General features: G+C 42.1%; 1 protein-coding gene and 1 long non-coding RNA gene across 2 annotated transcripts; both read right to left on the bottom strand.

The window, feature by feature from the left end:
* Positions 1–461: 461 nt before the first annotated feature.
* LOC121445710 lies at positions 462–11,156 on the bottom strand. The gene is made up of 3 exons (XR_005973992.1): positions 11,096–11,156; positions 3,075–3,143; positions 462–1,361 (listed from the first exon to the last, which is right to left on the bottom strand). It is a non-coding gene; the product is annotated as an uncharacterized LOC121445710 (long non-coding RNA).
* Positions 11,157–15,559: 4,403 nt separating this feature from the next.
* Positions 15,560–18,715, bottom strand: LOC121445708 (acidic repeat-containing protein-like; the record flags this gene model as incomplete). Its single annotated transcript, XM_041647855.1, has 3 exons — positions 15,560–15,873; positions 16,519–16,723; positions 18,577–18,715. Coding segments are annotated over 3 exons (594 nt in total), but the record flags the coding sequence as incomplete, so codon positions are not given.
* Between the last annotated feature and the right edge of the window lie 1,255 nt (positions 18,716–19,970).

Below are 19,970 nucleotides of genomic sequence, written 5' to 3'. Positions count from 1 at the left end.
CTATACTCCTCTTATCTGAACACCTATGGGCTCTAGAGACTGATGATACTTGACAGGGCACCATGAAATCTAGGCTTCCCCAACCCACATTTCCCAAAATGTGTTCTGTGAAATGCTAAGACATATCACAGAAAAAAGCAACACCAAAAAAGGCACCCAATTTTATAATCAAATAACAGGAAAATAGAAAACAGGTTTCTTAAACTGGATATGGGGGGCACAGGCCTGTAATCTGAGCACTCGGAAGATGGAGGCAGGAGATCATAAACTTGAGATCATCCTCAGCTACAAAGTGAGTTGGAGGGTGGGGGAGGAGACAAAGCAAACAACAAAAAGTTTCCTAGATAACTTCCCAAAGCCTTCAACCTCTAATCAAGCATTAGGAAACCAAAAGAGTTGACGGAAATGCTTCTCACAACATAATGTTCTCCTTCCTTAAGATTAAAATTAAGCTACTGAGCCATACAAAAATGTTTCTGCCAAGTCAGTCATCATTCAGACTTCAAGTTTCAGAATCTGCAGACTCACAGCACATGCCTCTCTTCTGAGGAGGAAGAAAATAAAACCTCACATGACAGGAATGCACCTAGGTTGAGGTCCCTGTAATGCAAGCGCAAACATCGCTGGCGCCACCTAACAGCATCGCACTGCGCAAACGCTGCGAACTGCTGCGCTCCATGGAACACCCCTAGACGCAGCAAACGGCCAACCAGATCCATTAATCTACTAGACAGGCCCGTAGAGAATATTTGCTTAATGAGATTAGTTGGACTCGAGGTATGTTAAAACCCAATTTTATCCAAAAAGGCTACAGAATAGGACTGAGAGAGCCAGTCAATCAGATTACTCATCTAGTCAACCGTTCACAGGGGCTCATTCGCACGCAATGCGCATTAACGCTGCGCAGCCTTTGCGCTACTGCAGGGTCACAGCGCATCATCAGAAGAGCAGAATGCTGCAATCCAAACAAAGAAGAAAAAGGAAAAAAAATGAACAACAAGAAGAGTTAGAAGCTTTTACTAGTAAATTATCTAATAATTTTATTATCTTAATTAAGTTTTACTTATTTTTGACAGAATTGTGGCTATAGTATAAAACATTCTTTTACATAACTTGTAAATAAAATTATTTTAAGCTGTTTCTGAAGCCACAAGACAGAAGATTCAGGCATGGAGGCAAATTGTTTTGCTGTGGCAGTTACAAACCCGTTACCATATTTCTCATCATGTGACTTTTCGGTGCGTTCCTTGCTGGAAGAGGAGGAGGAGGAGGTTGTGTGTCTGCCCTAGATCCAGGCCTCGAGCTCCCTTCAGCGAGGCACCTTACGCATGGAATAGGAGGTTTCACCCACCTGAAACCTTCTAAATACAATATCAATGGTGAAAAACCAAAAACAAGAGAGAAAATAAAAACAAGATCATTAGTAAAAGTTCAACAAAGCAATTGAAATTCTTTGGATGTCTATTACATATGGGAATGAGGACAGTCTCAAGTCTGTAACATGGGAAACATGCAGAAGGGAGAGGGTTAATCAGGGCTATTGCATACAGCAGGGATTTTTGCTGGAAGAAAGGCTCTTCATTTTCTACAAAGACAACTTAATTTTGCTGCCATCTACTAGGAATGTATGCTGGCTTGAATTTTCAAATGCACTGATTACAAAAGAAACACATTGCATTTCACTCAAGAGTATTTTCTGGTTTACTAAGTTCTCACAAAAAAAAAAAAAACAAAAAACAAAAACAAAAATAAAAACCAAAAAAAAAAAAAAACCAGAATGACATTTTTCAAACTAGGTGTCTCCAGAGCTCTGAAATAAAGAAGTCAGCAACCTAAGGCAGGCGCAACGTCTCAGCCTAAATCGATGTCTAAAGCTGCAGTGAAGTGCAATTCATGTTAGCTGTCCGCTTGGTGGAGTGACAATTGATAGGAGCATATCAGATATTTGTTCTAGAAATTACCAATTGCTTTATCAGCTAAGATTGAAATCAACATAGTTAATCAGCTGGAAACCTACATAAGGTTAATCCATAGTGTTGGTAGAATTTTTGCACTTAAAACTAGTGCTTTTAACATTAAGTGGTGCTGCAAAGCCTTCTCCCTCCCTGGATGAACAAACAGACAGCTACGCTGCGCATACACTCCACGCATTAGCATGCGCGTGGGGCTCAGAGCAACAGGTGGGAGTTTCAGAAGCATTCTGGTTTCTCCCCACTCCTCACCCCTGCAGCGCGATTGCGTAAGGTGGCTTGTAACAAGACAACTGCATTTATAAATTTAATTGTAAATTATACCAAAAGCTTTAATTAACCCAACCTAGAGTTCAAATTCATTATTTGGAAACACAGAATGCTAAAAGCCACCTTTCCACTTTGGCAAGTTTTCTTTCGATCAGTCCATTTCCAAACAAACCAGCTTTGTCCTCATTTTTTTTTAAGGAGGTGGGTGGGGAGGGATAAAAGAAGGAAGTGAGGAAGAAAAAGAAGGTAGACAACTAGGATTGGGGAAAAAGGAGGAATTTGGGGAGGAAGTGGAGACAAGAGGAGCAGGAGTTCCAATTATTAATTTGCAATATTTTAACAGCCTTTCTTCCACTGTAAAAAGGGTGAGGAAGATGAAGGGAGGAAGGTTAAATAAGAATTTTAAATGCCAGTATTACAGGGTAACATTGGATGAAATTCTTCTCCACTTACAAGCCACAAAGGACTTAGAAGAGCAGCGTTTTCAATGGCACCTGCATTATATAGGCGTCTTGAGCCAAAAATCACTAGCAGGCAAGCCTCAGATTTGAAGGAATGTTATTGATTCCCACATAGGTCATGATGGAGCCCATTGTTATAAAGATGATCTAGCTCAGCAGAAGGCTCCACAATGCTCATGTTCTTGCTTTACCCCCAGATTTAGAACAGATATGCCAAAGCCTGGTCCTGCTCTAGTCTGAGGCAAGTCATGCTGACGTTTTCCTCAGTTTCATAGGACTATTTTATGAAGATAGCTTAATGAAGAGTTGAAGACTTGGCAAAAGGTACAGGTTTTCAAAACTAATGCTTAAGTATGTTCTAGCAAACACCTACCTTGGCTTCTTCCAAGCGACCCAGGGCTTTGAGCAGGTTCCCCAGGTCACTACGAACACAGTACAAATCCTATAAACCCAGAGATAGTAGTATTAATTATATTGTTTTCTCAAAAAAAAAAAACAAAATCCCAACATCACTTCTACACATCTAGCGCTGCCATTTTCTTGTCAGTTTAATGCAGCACTTAAACTTAAGCACAGGCTCCCAACTCCTCCTATTCTAATTCCCAGAAAATACAAAAGGAGCCCGAGGGGGACAAATCCGACCAGAACTTATAAGATATTTACATAATTTATTGCTCTTCCTAAGTCTGAATACTATCTTTGACTGCAAAAATATGTGTTTTGCTATCAGCTGCTGCTCCAGTTCTGGCTGGGAGATCTGTGACACTATTGTCTAACATTCTTTCAAATGCATTTGGCCTCATCAGTTTCAAACACAAGACTACAAGACCTTTCTAGAGCCTCTCTCCTCTCCAAATGTCACCCGTAGGAAAAAATGATTGAATATTTATTCAACTGTTTTATTCAAGGTTATGATGAATCATTCCTGTATCAAGGACCAGAAATTTTCCACAGCAGGAAAAACAGCACTGCACTTAGCAAGTGATTACATGTCAACAAACCTACCCTTTGGCTCTCAGGCTTATTTAGAAACCTTGATTTCATTTCATGCCTAGGCAGAAGGATTACCATCCAACCATAGCCTCAGTCCTGCACCTGCCACTACATTACTCATTAGTATTAAGTACCATCAGAGCTGAGTGGGCGAGTAATGAAAAGCGGCTGACTCTGCGTTTTATTAGCAGCTCAACTGTGCTGCTAGTCCGACTCACCAGTCCATTCAGCAGGAGGACATGCTCAACAGACAGTAAGAATCTATCAGTCGCCGGGCAGTGGTGGCGCACGCCTTTAATCCCAGCACTTGGGAGGCAGAGGCAGGCGGATCTTTGTGAGTTCGAGACCAGCCTGGTCTACAAGAGCTAGTTCCAGGACAGGCTCCAAAACCACAGAGAAACCCTGTCTCGAAAAAAAAAACTTAAAAAAAAAATCTATCAGTCCTCTTTTCCATCTTCCTCTCGGAGAGGCAGCTTTGCTTCTGCCTCTCTCCCCACTTCTCTGCTTCTCCCCTTCTGTCTCTTTCTCCTCTTCTCTCTCTCTCTCTCTCTCTCCCTCTCTCCCTCCCTCTCCCTTTCTGTCCCCCCCCTTCACCCTTCCTCCTCCATAACCCCCTGAATAAACATTCAACCTCACCCTGCAAAAAAAAAAAAGAATCTATCAGTCAATAACAAGCAGAGATAATGGCAATATGAGTCACGTTTATCATCCCAAACTGTTATGTGGGTGAAAGAACCTTAAATTAAATCCTACAAAGTAAAATTTTATTAAATATTCCAAAGAATTACCATGTATATTGGTTTCCAGAATTAGTAGTTAGTTTTACTGATAAACTGACTCTGTATTGTTTACTGGCATTCACTGGATGAACTGAAAGGTCTGCCAATAAGGTAATGACTGGCTAAACTGGGACAATTCCACGATCTACTTGAGTTAGTGCTGTCCCTCAATCAGTGACTGATGCTTTGGAAAAGTATGGTTATCTTCTAGTGGCCTTAAGCACAGGCTGATAGTAATCCTCAAAGCCTCTCATGTAGCAGGAACAGTAACATACACCTGTAATCCTAGCACCTGGGAAACTGAGGCAGGAAGATGGTCCTAAATTCAGGTGCCCAACCCCACCCCAGTTATATCATAGGGAGTTCTAGACCAACCTTTACTACAGAATCAAGACTCTGATGATGAATGAATGAATGAATGAATGAATGGATAAATAGTGCATGAATAAATAAAAAAGCAAAACAGAAAAACAATTCACAGGTACCAATAATCTTATTACCGACTAATCGCCTTCTGTAATTAGTCTAAGTACTTTGGAATACTATTTGTATTTTGAGAAATAATGAATTCTATAATCTTGCTATCTACTTTGTATAGGTTTCCTCCTCTGAACCTTAACAAGGTAGCCCTCTGTCTGATGGGCTATGTCTGAAAAACCTAATCTGCTTACCCAAGCTCCCTCTACCATTTTTTAGTGGGTGGTATGTATCTTTAGACCTTCACCAATTTCAATGGCTGTTCTAAGCCACAAATCAGAAACACAATAACTGACTAAAAGCTGCATTTTTAAAGATATGTTTTTATTATTTTTAATTTCAAATATGGGGTGTGCACATCAGTGCAGGTACCTTCAGAGCCTAGAGGCTTATTGCATTCTCCTGGAGCTGGAGTTACAGGTGGCTGTGAACTGCCTGACATTGGTACTGGAATTTGAAATTGGGTCCTCTGGAAGACCTGAGCCATCTCTCCTGCCCCACCTATATATTTTTACCCACCATTACATAATTTTACCAGCTAGTTTCCATGAACTCTTAGATGCATGACTATATTTAGTTATATCATCTAGATTCATCATTATCTTATAGACTGGCAATGTAGGTCAGTTGGTAGAAAAAAATTAGCCAGTATGTCAAAAGCCCTAGGTTTGATCTCCAGAAAATGATAATATAAATACCTTCAAGATTACAGTGAAATAATTAGTCCACTTTAGCAAAAGGCAAAACATATCCTATTAAGTGGACTAGTAGAGTGGCTGAAAGTAGAGCTCCACTTGCCCGGGATACAACAAGGCCTTGCGTACCTAGTACCACAAACACAAACGCAACAACTTTCAGCTGGCATGGTGGCACATGTCAAGTGGCATGGTGGCAAGTGCTCCCACTTGGGAGGTGGGAGCAAGATAATCAAGAATTCAAGGTCATTCTCAGCTACTCAGTCAGTTCAAGGTCAGCCTAGACTAAGTGAGACTCAGTCTCAAAAATGCCAAAATAGGGCTGGAGAAATGGTTAAGAGCTACTTAACCATTAACATGCTACTCTTCTAGAGGACTTGAGTTCAATTCCTAGTACTGTAAGCTGTCTATAACTTCAGCTCCAGGGGATCTGACACCTCCTCCGGGCCTCCATGTGCACAGATACAACAACACAGATACATAACAACAACATTTAAAACACCAAAATAATAAAATAAACAAAATCATGAGATCCAAATCTACACACACATGAATACACATAAGATTACTTAAATGTCGCCGGGCGATGGTGGCGCACGCCTTTAATCCCAGCACTCGGGAGGCAGAGGCAGGTGGATCTCTGTGAGTTCGAGACCAGCCTGGTCTACAAGAGCTAGTTCCAGGACAGGCTCCAAAGCCACAGAGAAACCCTGTCTTGAAAAACCAAAAAAAAAAAAAATTACTTAAATGTCTACAAAGTATAAGAACACTACAATTCTACAAAAGTCCATTCAAAACCTTGTGTCAAATTCTGCTTCATGTCAAATCAAAATGGTATCTAAGAGAATTACTTTGTTTAAACCTTACTCCTCTGTTCATCCCTAATTAATACTTATGGAAACATTAACTTAATAATAGACCTAAAACCAAGAAAAATAAATTAGACATACACACTCAAAGGACAGATTTTAAGCTGGGCCTTCATAGATGAATAGAGACTTAATAAAGGAATAGGGCATCAAAAACAAGGAAAACACAGTACGATTAAAGGAACAAAAAGGTGTTCCTATGTAACCATCCCTCCTCTCCTAGTCTAACAACTGCTTCCTGACTTTCCTCTTAATGTTCCACCTCTGGACCCCCTTGACATCACTCTACATATGCACACATTGAGGAAAATCAGGCCAAGAAAAACCTACAGTGGTTCTCAACTGCCTCTCAAACTAACTTCAAACTCCACAGCCTCTATTCTTCTGAAATCTTCCAATTGACTCTGCCCTGCTCCACTCACTCCTCACTACTACTTGACTCACCACTTCAGTCTGGGAAGTCTACTTGCTGTTTACCTTCCTACAGAATGCTGAGGACCTAAGCACCCTCTCAAGAGAGTCTTCTGATTAATACTCTCCAACAATAATCACCCGAGGAGCTTACATCTTTTTCCTTTATGGATCAGGTCTGTCTCATGATAACCCCTCCAGAACACATTCCCCATCTCCTCACCCAGCACTGGACACAACAATAAGCACTTGAATATTTAAATGTGACCCTTGCCAGACAACCTTAACAAAAAGCAGAGTGGAGAGAAGTAGATAGAAACGGAAGGTTTTCTCATACTTCAGCTATCTGGGACTCTCAAAACAACAAAATCAACATGACAGTAACACATGATGGGATGTCAGCCACTCTCAGCACTGTGTTATCATCTACCATTCAAGCAGAAAACAACTTCTCAACAATTTCGCACTCAGGCTCACAGCTATCACACAAAGGAGTACTGTATGCATAATTTGTAAAGGGATTGCCAAGTATGGGTAATTCTAACAAGCAACATGAGAAAGAACACCAGAAGAAATAGCACCTTAAAATATGACAAGCTAAGCCGGGCGGTGGTGGCGCACGCCTTTAATCCCAGCACTCGGGAGGCAGAGGCAGGCGGATCTCTGTGAGTTCGAGACCAGCCTGGTCTACAAGAGCTAGTTCCAGGACAGGCTCCAAAACCACAGAGAAACCCTGTCTCGAAAAACCAAAAAAAAAAAAAAATGACAAGCTAAAGTTTCAGCAAATGTATTAAGCCATATAACATTACAGAAGGCAGCTCCAAATAGAAAAATATAAAGCAGCTCTATCTCAAAGCTCCTGGCAGGGCAGTGGTGATGCACGCCTTTTATCCCAGCACTCAGGAGGTAGAGGCAGGTGGATCTCTGAGTTTGAAGCCAGCCTGGTCTACAAGAGCGAGTTCCAGGACAGAGAAACCCTATCTTGAAAAACCAAAAGAAGAAAAAGAGAAAGTAGCACCTCCTCCTACAAAAAAGAGAGCCAGGTGGGAACACACCAATGTCATTAAGAAGTAAATTCATTGTTTTAGTGCTATCTTGCTTTGAAAGTACATGATGCTAAGTTTCCTGTTAATAGGTTAGACATTTAACAATACAAACTATGCACAGTATATATTTAGATAGTAGCACAGCTTTGTCTATCATTTTAATTTTCCTTTCACAATATAATGCTGTGATATACTGTCTGCAGAGGTAACGCCCTACTACACATACAAACAACTAAAAACCTGAGCCAGGGCTGGGGATCTAGCTTAGGTGAAGAGTGCTTATCTACCATGCACAATGTCTGGTTTCTATCTACAGTACTACATAAACTGGGCATAGTGGGACATCCTATAATATAATCTCAGCACTGGGAAAGTGGGGCAGGAAAATCAGAAGTTGAAGGTCATCCTCAGCTACTTAATGAGTTAGAGGCCAGCCTAGGCTACACAAGACCCAATGTCAAAATAAATTAACAAAATTAACCAAGATTACAAGTATGCTAGAGAGACAAACTAAATTTACAAGTCAGCAAGTAAAGGATAAACCTAGCCCTAATTACTGAAGGAAAAGAATGTACTATCCTGGCCCTTAGAAGAATCAAGTTCAAGCCTTGCAGGTAGACCTTTCAAGGTTAGCCGCCTAAAACTGTTAGTAACTAGATAGGACTGCAATAAAAATTACAAATGCACTCTAATTTCTTTTTTTCTTCTTTTTTTTTTTTGGTTTTTTAGACAGGGTTTCTCTGTGTAACAGCCCTAGCGTGGAACTCACTCTGCAGACCAGGCTGGCCTCGAATTTGAACTCACAAAGATCCACCTGCCTCTACCTCCTGAGTGCAGAGATTAAAGCCATGCACTACCACCGCCTGGCTTCACTTTAATTTCAAATATGCATTGAGTACCTCTGAAAGAATATGTAAGAAATTACTTTCATGGGGCTAGAGAGATGGCTCAGTGGTTAAGAGCAATGACTGCTCTTCCAGAGGACCCGGGTTCAATCCCCAGCACCCACATGGCAGGTCACAACTATCTAAAGATCCAGTTGCAGGGGATCTGACACCTTCACACCAATGCACATAAAATAAAAGTTAAATAAACCCTAAGAAATTACTTTCATTATCTGCAAGCCTATGTAATTTCTCGCTAGATTAAAAATAGAATGAATAAAAATCATTTATTATAATGAACTCACAAATTAAAAGCAACATGTAGCTAAGCTAAGGTAGTCATTCCAATGAGCAACTGGCCCAGATCCAAACTCTATACATCGAAATGAACAGTTAAAACAGCCATTACATATAGTGGGTTTTTTAATCTTTTTTAAAAACTAAAAGAAAAATTTAAACTTTCAAAATTAACTTTAAAATTGTTTAAACCGGGGGCTGGAGAGATGGCTCAGCGGTTAAGAGCATTGCATGCTCTTCCAAAGGACCCGAGTTCGATTCCCAGCAACCACATGGTGGCTCACAACCATCTGTAATGAGGTCTGGTGTCCTCTTCTAGCAGGCATATATGCAAACAGAATATTGTATCCATAATAAATAAATAAATATAAAAAAAAATTGTTTAAACCGGGTGGTGTTAGCACACGCCTTTAATCCGAGCACAGAGGCTATGGATCTCTGTGAGTTCAAGGCCAGCCTGGTCCACAGGAATTCCAGGACAGCCAGGACTGTTACATAGAAAAACCCTGTCTCTGGGGGGAAAAAACTGTTTAAAAGATATTATGATGGAAAATAGTTAGAAAGCTTTGGCAAACTACTAAAATAAGCTTCAATTTGCTTATTTTATAAAACTGGAGTTAAGAGCCAGGCAGATAATGCAAAATGATTTCCAGGCTGTGCACAAGGGCAGCCTTTGGCCACAGAAGGTCCTTTTCAGATTTCATTTCTTGTTCATGTCAACATTTGCTTCAATAATTCAACTTTAAGCCGGGCGGTGGTGGCACACGTCTTGAATCCCAGCACTTAGGAGGCAGAGGCAGGCGGATCTCTGTGAGTTCGAGGCCAGCCTGGTCTACAAGAGCTAGTTCCAGGACAGGCTCCAAAGCTACAGAGAAACCCTGTCTCGAAAAAAAAAAAAAATTCAACTTTAAGTTTCAACATCCAGTTCGCCATTGCTAGCTACGTGATCTCAAGAAAATTACATAACCCTGAGTCTGTTGGGGTTTTTATATTGGTAAAACTGGAAACACTGTCCTCTTCGTGAAAAGGATCATGGTAAAGATTCAGAAAGACTTATCTGAAGCAGCAGTGTCTGAGCCTATAGAAGACTTTCGATAATGGCAACAGTAGGAGTTAATCATTAAGCGCTTCCCCAGGGTGGTTGCAAAGTCAATGTTGATGGAGCTCAAGTATATGCTGATGCTGCCAAGACCCACCCCATCCCTAACACTTATCTCTTAAAAGTTTATAGCCACTTTCCCTTAATTACATTAACAGTTTCCAGGGCATGTGTTACATCCCTGTATTTTACTTAAAATTTTTTTGTTCTGCATTTTGAAAGTTCCCAGACTGTAATACAGTATAAACTTAATGTCTGTCAACCAGGATACACTTGCTCCCTGAAAACATATGCAACTCAAATCAACAAAGAATTAAAGAACTAATGCAAAGTCTAGTCTGAACATGCAATTGCCTTAATTCTACTACTTCTAACTTGATCGAGGGAGGGGCTATATTGAGATCATTCTGTACTCTAGTTTTCATGTCACTAATATACTAGCAACAACTTTTAAAAACCATTTTATACTACAAATTAAGATCTTTAACCCATCATTCCTTGAAAATCAAGAATTGTTATAAATACCCATCAGAATTTTCCCAAAGTTCACTAAAATAGCACAAAAAAAAACATGTGTCTTGTGCTTTATTAGTATTACCAAAAGAATTGATGGGAGTTTTTTGGTAAGGATAATTTTATGCTATTTAAATAACTTTTTAAATAGGGCAGACCTTTATGCAGACCAAGTAAAACCAATTTCATCATTTCAAGTGCATAAACATATTAAACATCTCAACTATTGATTTTCTTTCATAAAAAAAACCTATTGTCTAAAGTATCAAACGATGTTTGCTTGTTTGCTGGATTGCTGTAAAAGGAAAACAACTGATAAACTTTTACTTACAGGATTGTACTGAAGAGCAGAGACGTAAGCTTGTACTGCTCCTTCCATGTCACCTGCTGCTAACTGCTGTGCCCTCTGCTGGACCCCCTGTTGTCTTAGTATAAAGCTGCTAGACACCCTCATGGGCTTGGGTGATGGCAGTGAATAAGTCTAGGGACACTTTGGGGCTACTAGACATCAATAAGCCATAACTCCTGAGTCCCAGCAGCTCCGGCCAGCAGGGAAAGTGCAGTAAAAATGAACAAATGCCAATAAATCTATGCTACAAAGCAAAGGGGTGGCACACGCTGAGTCCATGACTGAGCTTAGTGGCAAGAGCTGTCTGGGGTGGCTTCCTGGAGGTTCAAGGGGCAAGTGGCATCTCCAGGGGTAAGAAACTGAAGGAGTGTTTTATTTCTAGGCAGAAGAGAGGGCAGCAGCAGAGGCAGAGAGGCTGAAAACAGCAATGCTTTGGGGAGTTGATAAGTGGTTTAGCTTCGCCAGATGTGGTGGTACAGAACAGTGTTTGGGAGTCAGAAGCAGGTGGATCTCCATAAATTCAAGGCCAGCCTGGTCTATAGAGAAAGTTCCAGGCAAGCCAGAGCTACACAGGACTGATGGTGATGAGGCTGTAGGATAGCCTGGGATAAGGCAATGGGATCATAGGCCAGTCAGAGAACCTTGTATTGCTTATTTGGGTAATACCGGATCTTACTGGGGAGAAATAGGCTTGGGAAAAAGGTGGGGAAAATGGCGCTGAGGAGATGGTTCTGTTGGGAAGAATGCTTGCCGAGCAAACACGAAGACCCAAGTTCAGACCACCAACACCTTTGAAAAAGCTGGGCATGACCAAGTGTGCCTGTAACCTCAACACTGTGGGGTAGGTTGGCTGCCTGCCAGCTTGGAGTTGGGGGAAGATATGAGCTCCGGGTTCATGAAGAAATACGGTGGAGAGCAATAGAGCACACCCAATATGCTCCTCTGACCTTCACATACGTGTACACATGTACACACACACACACACACACACACCAGCAACAGAGCCTGATGGTTTGCGAGCAGTAGTTAGCACATAGCCACCGAGAAGAAATGGTCAACAGGAGCATTTTCCATGTCTAAAGCGAAGTGGAAAAAATAACCAGAGCAATGGATAAGGAAAATGTGGTACATTTACACAGTGGAGTACTACACAACAGAAAAAAATAATGACAGCTTGAAATTTGCAGGCAAATGGATGTATCTAGAAACATCATATTGATGGGTGGGGGTGGTGCATGCCTTTAATCTCAGCACTTGGGAGGCAGAGGCAGGCGGATCTCTGTGAGTTCGAGACCAGCCTGGTCTACAAGAGCTAGTTCCAGGACAGGAACCAAAAAAGCTACAGAGAAACCCTGTCTCGAAAATCAAAAAAAAAAAAAAAGAAAGAAAGAAAGAAAGAAAGAAACATCATATTGAACGAGGTAACCCAGACCCAGAAAGACAAATATCATATTACTCATAGGTGGTTTTTAAACATAAAGCAAAGAAAACCAGCCCACAAACCACAATCCCAGAGAACCTAGACAACAATGAGGACCCCAAGAAAGACTTACATAGATCTAATCTACATGGGAAGTAGAAAAAGACAAGCTCTCCTGAGTAAATTGGGAGCATGGGGACCATGGGAGAGGGTTGAGGGGGAGGTGAGAAGAGGGAGGGAGGGGAGCAGAGAAAAATGTATAGCTCAATAAAAACAATTGAAAAAAATAACCAGAGCTTTCCAGAATGGCAGGTGACAGGGCTACCCACTGCACATCAGTCCTCCCAGGCAAGTCACAGATGTGCCATGACCCTCTGTGACAGGCTGGACTTTGTTTGAAGCTGCAGATATGCTAGAGCCCAGGAGAAAAGGAATGGAAGCAGTTAGCTGGGGAAGTTTGCCCTACGCTATATATGCCTACAGTCACATCTAGTCTCGGTGCTCCAAAGACTACTCCATCCTTCTACAAAATGAAAAGCAAGAGGAAAATGTTAAAATAATATATCCTGCTTATTAAAGTATCAGTAATGGTACACTGATAAAGATAAGCATTATTTGTAGCAGGCCTCAAAAACTGGACCCCTCAAGACATCCATGCTCTAATCCCCAGAACATGCGATCAGGTCACTTTACATGGTAAAAGGGACTAGCTGTGCACGGTGGTACATGTCTGTAATCCAAGTACTTGGGGCAGGAAGAGCAACAATACAAAGCTAGCCTGGGAGACATAGTGGGTTTGAGACTAGCCTGGGGTGACATAAGGAAAGTCCTGTCTCAACAACCAAACAGGAGGGTGTGGTAGTATATACCTGCAATCTCAGATTTGAGAGGCAGAAGCGAGAGGATGTCTGTGAGTCTGAAGTCAGCCTGATCTACCTAGTAATTTCCAGGCCAGTCAGGGCTACACAGTGGAACACGGTCTCAAAAAAAAAAAAAAAAGCCAACAAACATGGCAAAGGGGAACTGAGGTCGCTAATCTGTGACCCAACTGATTTTAAAATTAGATTTTGGCAGGTCATAGTGGTGCATGCTATAATCCCCAGTATTTGGAAGGCAGGCAGAGACAGAACTGGGAGTTAATGACCTACCTAGGCTACATAGCGTCCAAGGTCGGAGCTGAGCCAGGTGGGTAAGCAGATAAAGTTACTTGTCACCAAGTCTGACAAGCTGAGTTCAATCCCTGGAATCCACAAGATAGAAGAGAACTGACTTCCAAAATTTGTCCTCTGACTTTATATGTGTGCTATGACACAAACATGGCCCCTCCCCCACAATAAATGTAATAAAAAATTTTTTAAAGAATTCAAGGGCAGCCTAGGCTATATGAGACCTATCAAAGATAGTAATAAATAATAAAAATAATAATGATAATAATGGGCTTGGGAGAGGGCTCAATTTGTGAAGTACTAATCATGTATGTACAAGGAGCTGAATTTGGTCTTAGCAACCACATAAAAAGTTAAGCATGGCCAGGCGGTGGTGGCGCACGCCTTTAATCCCAGCACTCGGGAGGCAGAGGCAGGCGGATCTCTGTGAGTTCGAGACCAGCCTGGTCTACAAGAGCTAGTTCCAGGACAGGCTCCAAAACCACAGAGAAACCCTGTCTCGAAAAACCAAAAAGAAAAAAAAAAGTTAAGCATGGTGGTGTGCACTTATCACCCCAGTCCTGGGTGGGTGGTGACAGGAAGAACACAGTAGCTTGCTGGTCAGCCAGCCTAGCCGAATTGGAAAGCACTACAACCACATGAGACACTGTCTCAAAAAACAAGGTGGACAGCTCTTGGAAATGAAACCAAAGGTTTGTCACTGGCTTCCACATGCATATACACATGTACATATGTGTTCCAAGACAAGCGCGCGCGCACACACACACACACACACACACACAGACAAGAATTCTCTAAGTGGACCCCAAGTCTCTAGAAGTGAACAGAAAGTAAAAAAGATGTTTTGTCTCAAAGAAACTGTAAGTCCCAAGTCCCGGTCTCTGGCCTCCATCTTTGGAGGCCCTGTCCTTGTGCCTGCCAAGCCTTGACCCCTCCCTGGAGGAGTGTCAAGACAGCCTGCCAAAATCTTGACCACTCTTCCAGGCTACTTAAACTGCTTCCCCAGAAGGTCCCCTGGTGGTCTCTCCCCCCCCACACCGTGGTCATGTTCACGGTCTCCCGGTCGACCCCCCCCCCCCGTGGCCACCTGCGAGTGCAGGAATCCCATTAAACCTGGATATTTTTAATTTGGCTTGTTGTGATTTGGCTTGATTGGGATTTTTGCATTGGCAGAGAGCTCGCACTAGGAAAAATTCCTAACAGAAACCAAGAAACGGGCTGTGGAAGGCCTCTAGGTACTGGAAAAGAAATGGATTTCCAGAAGTTCCCGTCAACACTTTAATCATAATCTAGGTGACTCATCCTAGACTCTTGACCTTCCAAACTCTAAAATATTATAATATAATAGAATATCCGTGCTGCTCTAAGCCACAAGTTGGTGGGCATTTTCTGTGGCATTCACAGGAGTACATACACTAAAACAATGTTGGGTCCTATCCACACCCTCAATAGCTCCCAGAGATAGGCAGTCTGCTCGAGCACTTGAATAGGAGAGCTGGAATGTGAGATGGAAACATTTATTTTCTGAATGATTGCATGCTTCACTCAAATCCATGAGCAGCTGGAATTCATGAAGCAGGCTGGCTCCTCACACCCGAGGAGGCATAACAAGCTGGCAGAGTACTCACTACGAGCCACTTACTCTGTTGTGACAATATTCTCCTGTTCTCACTGCTCTCCCTCCCAAGAAACATCCTTTTCTTCTGACTCATTCCAAGTTAAAACCCAATGTGGATCCAAAGGGCTTCAAGTATTGTCAAGAGCTGTATGGTTAGCAAAAGAACTCTTTATTAAGAAAAATCATCAATAATAACAAATCAGAAAACACATTTAAATCCCAATACTTAAAACCTTACAGAAATAGTTTTCTAGAACTTCTTGCCAGTAAAGGATTTGGCTCACATAACTATATTCCAGGCAAACCTTAAGGATTTGCCTTTTGTTTACTGGCAAAATAATCCTTGCTGAGTCTTTTCATCACATTCCCATGGCTGATTCCTGCCGTGCCGTTAAACACGGCTCTATAATTCTCCTGCACATATTTGGCAAATGGTCTCACATAGGGCACAATGGGGGTTCCATCCTTGCGAAACAATGGCAGCAAGACCAGATGCCCTTTGCATCTGGCACAGATGAAGCGTTCAGTGTTCAGCGATCTGGTGTAGCGGCCAATCCTGGGGAGAAAGGAGATACCACAGCACAATAACAAATTAATCACGACCCCTCAACAGCAGCTCCAACTCCTCAGCTTTATGCTCAAAGCAATTTTCTGTGAGTTCTGAGGAGCCCCAGGCAGCAGCAGAGTCAGGCCAGCTCAAATTCAGGAAGATAATGGAGAAAGAGAACGAAGAAATAGTGAGCTTGACTCCTTAAATTGGTCCATAGACTTACTAAAGATCGATTTGGTCCTGCCATAGTTCAAGGCTACAAAGCTAGCTCAAGACTAGCATATAGGCCAGGCGGTGATGGTGCATGCCTTTAATCCCAGCACTCGGGAGGCAGAAGCAGGCGGATCTCTGTGAGTTTGAGACCAGCCTGGTCTACAAGAGCTAGTTCCAGGACAGGCTCCAAAACCACAGAGAAACCCTGTCTCGAAAAACCAAAAAAAAAAAAAAAAAGAAAGAAAGGAAGGAAGGAAGGAAGGAAAGAAGGAAGAAAAGAGGGCTGGCTGATGATATGGCTCAGGCAGGGGAGCCATGTAGTGTTTGCCTGGCAGCCATGAGTCCCTTAGCTCAATTCCCAGTACCAGAAAAAGAAAACAAACAGCTATTGGAGGCTGGAATAACAAAAGAATTGGGAAAAATCTGAAAAGGCCTTACCTGTATTTGCACAGCATGCATTCATAATAGATCTTGTAGTGAATTGTGTAGTTATGGCAACGGGTGACCTTGGGCAGTTCTGGGTGTACTGAATTGCATTTTTTAGCATAATATTGCCATGAGATACCATGAGAATCCCGGATGCCATCAAGCAGCCAGGAGGCTGCATGGCATAGTTCATGGATCAAGGTGTCCCGGATTTGATCTTGAGAGAGAAATGAAAAGAAACTGTCAGCACTAAAATGAATTTTCTTCTGATCTACTATCCCATAAGCCCTTGACTTTCACCCCTACCAAACACAAGGCTGTCTCACAGAAGCACAGTCGGCTGCAATTGTTGCCTTCCCAGGATCCGGAGAGTCAAATTTCTACCCACATACAAGCTAGTTTTGGTTTTGACTGCTTCTTAAGTGGTCAGGTCTTTGGGGAGCAGCTCCAGCATGTTCATCCTTTTGTGGGACATTGCTCGAAATGTACCTGGACGAGGCTTGCTTTCTTCACGCTTGGGACAAAGGTGGGCTCAGGAGGTATGTATGGCCATGAGATTTGGTGAGCAGAAGTTTGGGGTAAGAGAGAGATCTGAGCTGGGTTCTATTATGAAAAAATTAATTACATTTATTTATTGTGTGTGTGTGTGTGTGTGCATGCACATACATGCACATGCATGTGGAGACCAGAGGATAACTTGTGGAAGTCAGCTCTTCCCTTTGACTATGTAAGTCCTGGAGAAGAAACTCAGATCAGCAGGCTGGATGGCCCTGAGCCTTCTCACCCCCCTCCCCACACCCGTGAGCTAGACTCTTAACAACTGACTAAATTTAGAATTAGAAAGGCTATTTAAGTCCATACATGACCTTTAACCCTAGCACTTGAGAGGATGAAACAGGTGGATGACCCTGGGTTAGAGATCAGTTAGCATTATATGACAAGATCCTATCTCAAAACAACTTTGCTTTGTTTAAGTATTTTTTCTTACTGATTTTTTTTGTTTCTTTGTTTTGATTTTAGTTTTTTGTTTTCTTGTTTTTTTTTTTTTTGAGAGAGAGAGAGAGAACACAGGCAAACATACATAAAGGTAGGTGGGAAGAGTTGGGGGAGGGGAAAGAACATGATCAAAATACATTGTATAAAAAATATTTTTTAATTAAAAACAAAAAACCGGCAGCCCACTTCTGTAATCCCAGCACTGAAAGGCTGAGGCAAGAGAACTATACAAGTTCAGGGTCATAGTATGAGGCCAGCCAAGGCTACACTAACCTGTACCCTCACCCTCCCTACCAAAAGGCGGCCATTCAAAGCTGAGTTGGGGGGCAGACACCTGTATGTAGTTCCAGTTACTCAAAAAGCTGAGACAAGAGGTCTGCTTGAGTCCAGGGGTTCAAGACTAGCCTGGACAACATAGCAAGACACCATATCAGAAACAAGACAAAACACTTGATTCTAAAAATCTGTTGTCGCTGCTATTTGATGGCATACTACTTACACGGCATGTGTGAGGCTATAGTCTCCAATATGGTGGGAGCATTCGGGAGAAGTCAAACAAAATGTAAGTAATGATTGGATCTACAAAACCACGAGCTGCATTTTGAGAGCCAATGGGCAAAGAATGGATAAACCATGGGCTAGCAGCGAGCAGTGAGAAGCCAGATAAAACCCGTGAAGCAGGAGAAGACTACCATGGCCTTGAAAACCAGGCTCTGAGCAGGAAAGCAACATAGTAGCACACACACACAAACTGAGGGAACAGAAGGAGGGGATAAGTCACCAGACTTTGACAAATGAAAAACTGTCTGGCTAGAGCGGGCATCTTGACCCTTGGCAATTGAGAGAATGGAGACCTGGCTTTGGCAAAGGAAATGTGCAGATGGGCCTGGAAACTACACTGAATTCCTAGGAAAGGTGAGACATCTAATAATGATGTCCTCTCAGCAACATACAGAAGGCCTACCCACATGGAAATGACAGTTCAAAGCTGTGACACAGGTTGCCGGGGATGAGTAATTTAACAGATCAGAAGGACAGGGTGCTAGGGTAAATCCACCATAGTCCTGGAATCACCTGCAGAGTCGCAGACTTTTGGAGAAATTGAAATCTTAGCATAGCGCTGCCTCTTGGGTTGTTGTATCTCATGGGTAGTGCATAAACCAGCAGTCCGTAGCATCTTTTTATTCCAAATGATTTCTATTTTCTCTGGCAACTGAAAATGAAAAGCAAACAAAAGTATCAGAAAGCAGTTCTAAAGGTTTACTTTTTTTTAAAAATGTATGTGTATGTGTATAAGCCTGAGTTTATATGTACCACATGTGTACCAGAAGAGAGTGTCAGGTCCCCTGGATCTGGAGTTATAGAGCAGTTGCGAGCTTCCAAGTGCATGCTGGGAACCAAACCTGGGTCTGTTGCCAGAGCATTAAGTGCTCTTAACTGCTAAGCTATCTCCCTAGAAACAACTCATATCAGAAAATAAGAACAAGAGTTTTTCTCCCTCTGAGAAAAAGTAAGAGGACATGCCAATGTGGACGAGGGAAATTTCACAAGGCACCACCCCTAGATGAAACGCCACAGGTAATAACTGCCCTGCAGAAATAATCAGTTTTCCAGTGATGAACTCTTATCGGCTATACAATCCCAAGAGCTCTGCTCTAAACACATAGGAGCAACACTAAATGGACTCAGTAGGTTTTACACATAGCCGGGCAGTGGTGGCGCACGCCTTTAATCCCAGCACTTGGGAGGCAGAGGCAGGCGGATCTCTGTGAGTTCGAGACCAGCCTGGTCTACAAGAGCTAGTTCCAGGACAGGCTCCAAAACCACAGAGAAACCCTGTCTCGAAAAACCAAAAAGAAAAAGAAAAAAAAAGGTTTTACACATACTACACACACACAAAGAGGTCATTAATTTGAGAGGTGGAGATATAGGAAGAACAGGGGTGGTAGAAATGACACAAAGATAGTAGTCACATATGAAATTCTCAAAAAATAAAAACAAAGTAAGAGGAACTGTCTCCTACATTCTTGAGTTGCTGAAGAGAAATTTATGCAAATAAAAAACAAATCTAAACATTGAAGTCCTGGGAATGACAATTAATAGGTTAATCAGGACACAAGGAAGGAGATTTTTAAGGCTACAGGACCTTCAGGATATAAGAATTCCCTCCACAAAGCCTCTTCAGCAGAAGACTGTAACACTGGATTAAACAACAACAAACGATCTACCGGTGATGGTACAGCTCAGGGGTAGGGTGCTTTCCTCACATGCAGGAAGCATGGTAAGAAATAAAAGAGCCCAAAACAAACAAGCAAAACAAGTGGCCAGAAGGTCCCTACCTCTGCATTTTCTAATCCAGTCCATACCACCAAGCTATTGGCAGATGGATTCAGCAGTAGCTTCCCGTCACACATTCCTGTGCACTGGTTCCTACCAATTTAAATTTAACTTTTCCTAACCTACTTGCC

This window comes from Microtus oregoni, unplaced genomic scaffold (assembly GCF_018167655.1).
Source record: "Microtus oregoni isolate MIOR12 unplaced genomic scaffold, Mior012 000351F_ref0000020, whole genome shotgun sequence".
NCBI classification, from domain to species: domain Eukaryota; kingdom Metazoa; phylum Chordata; class Mammalia; order Rodentia; family Cricetidae; genus Microtus; species Microtus oregoni.
This window is presented reverse-complemented; position numbering and strand designations above follow the sequence as displayed.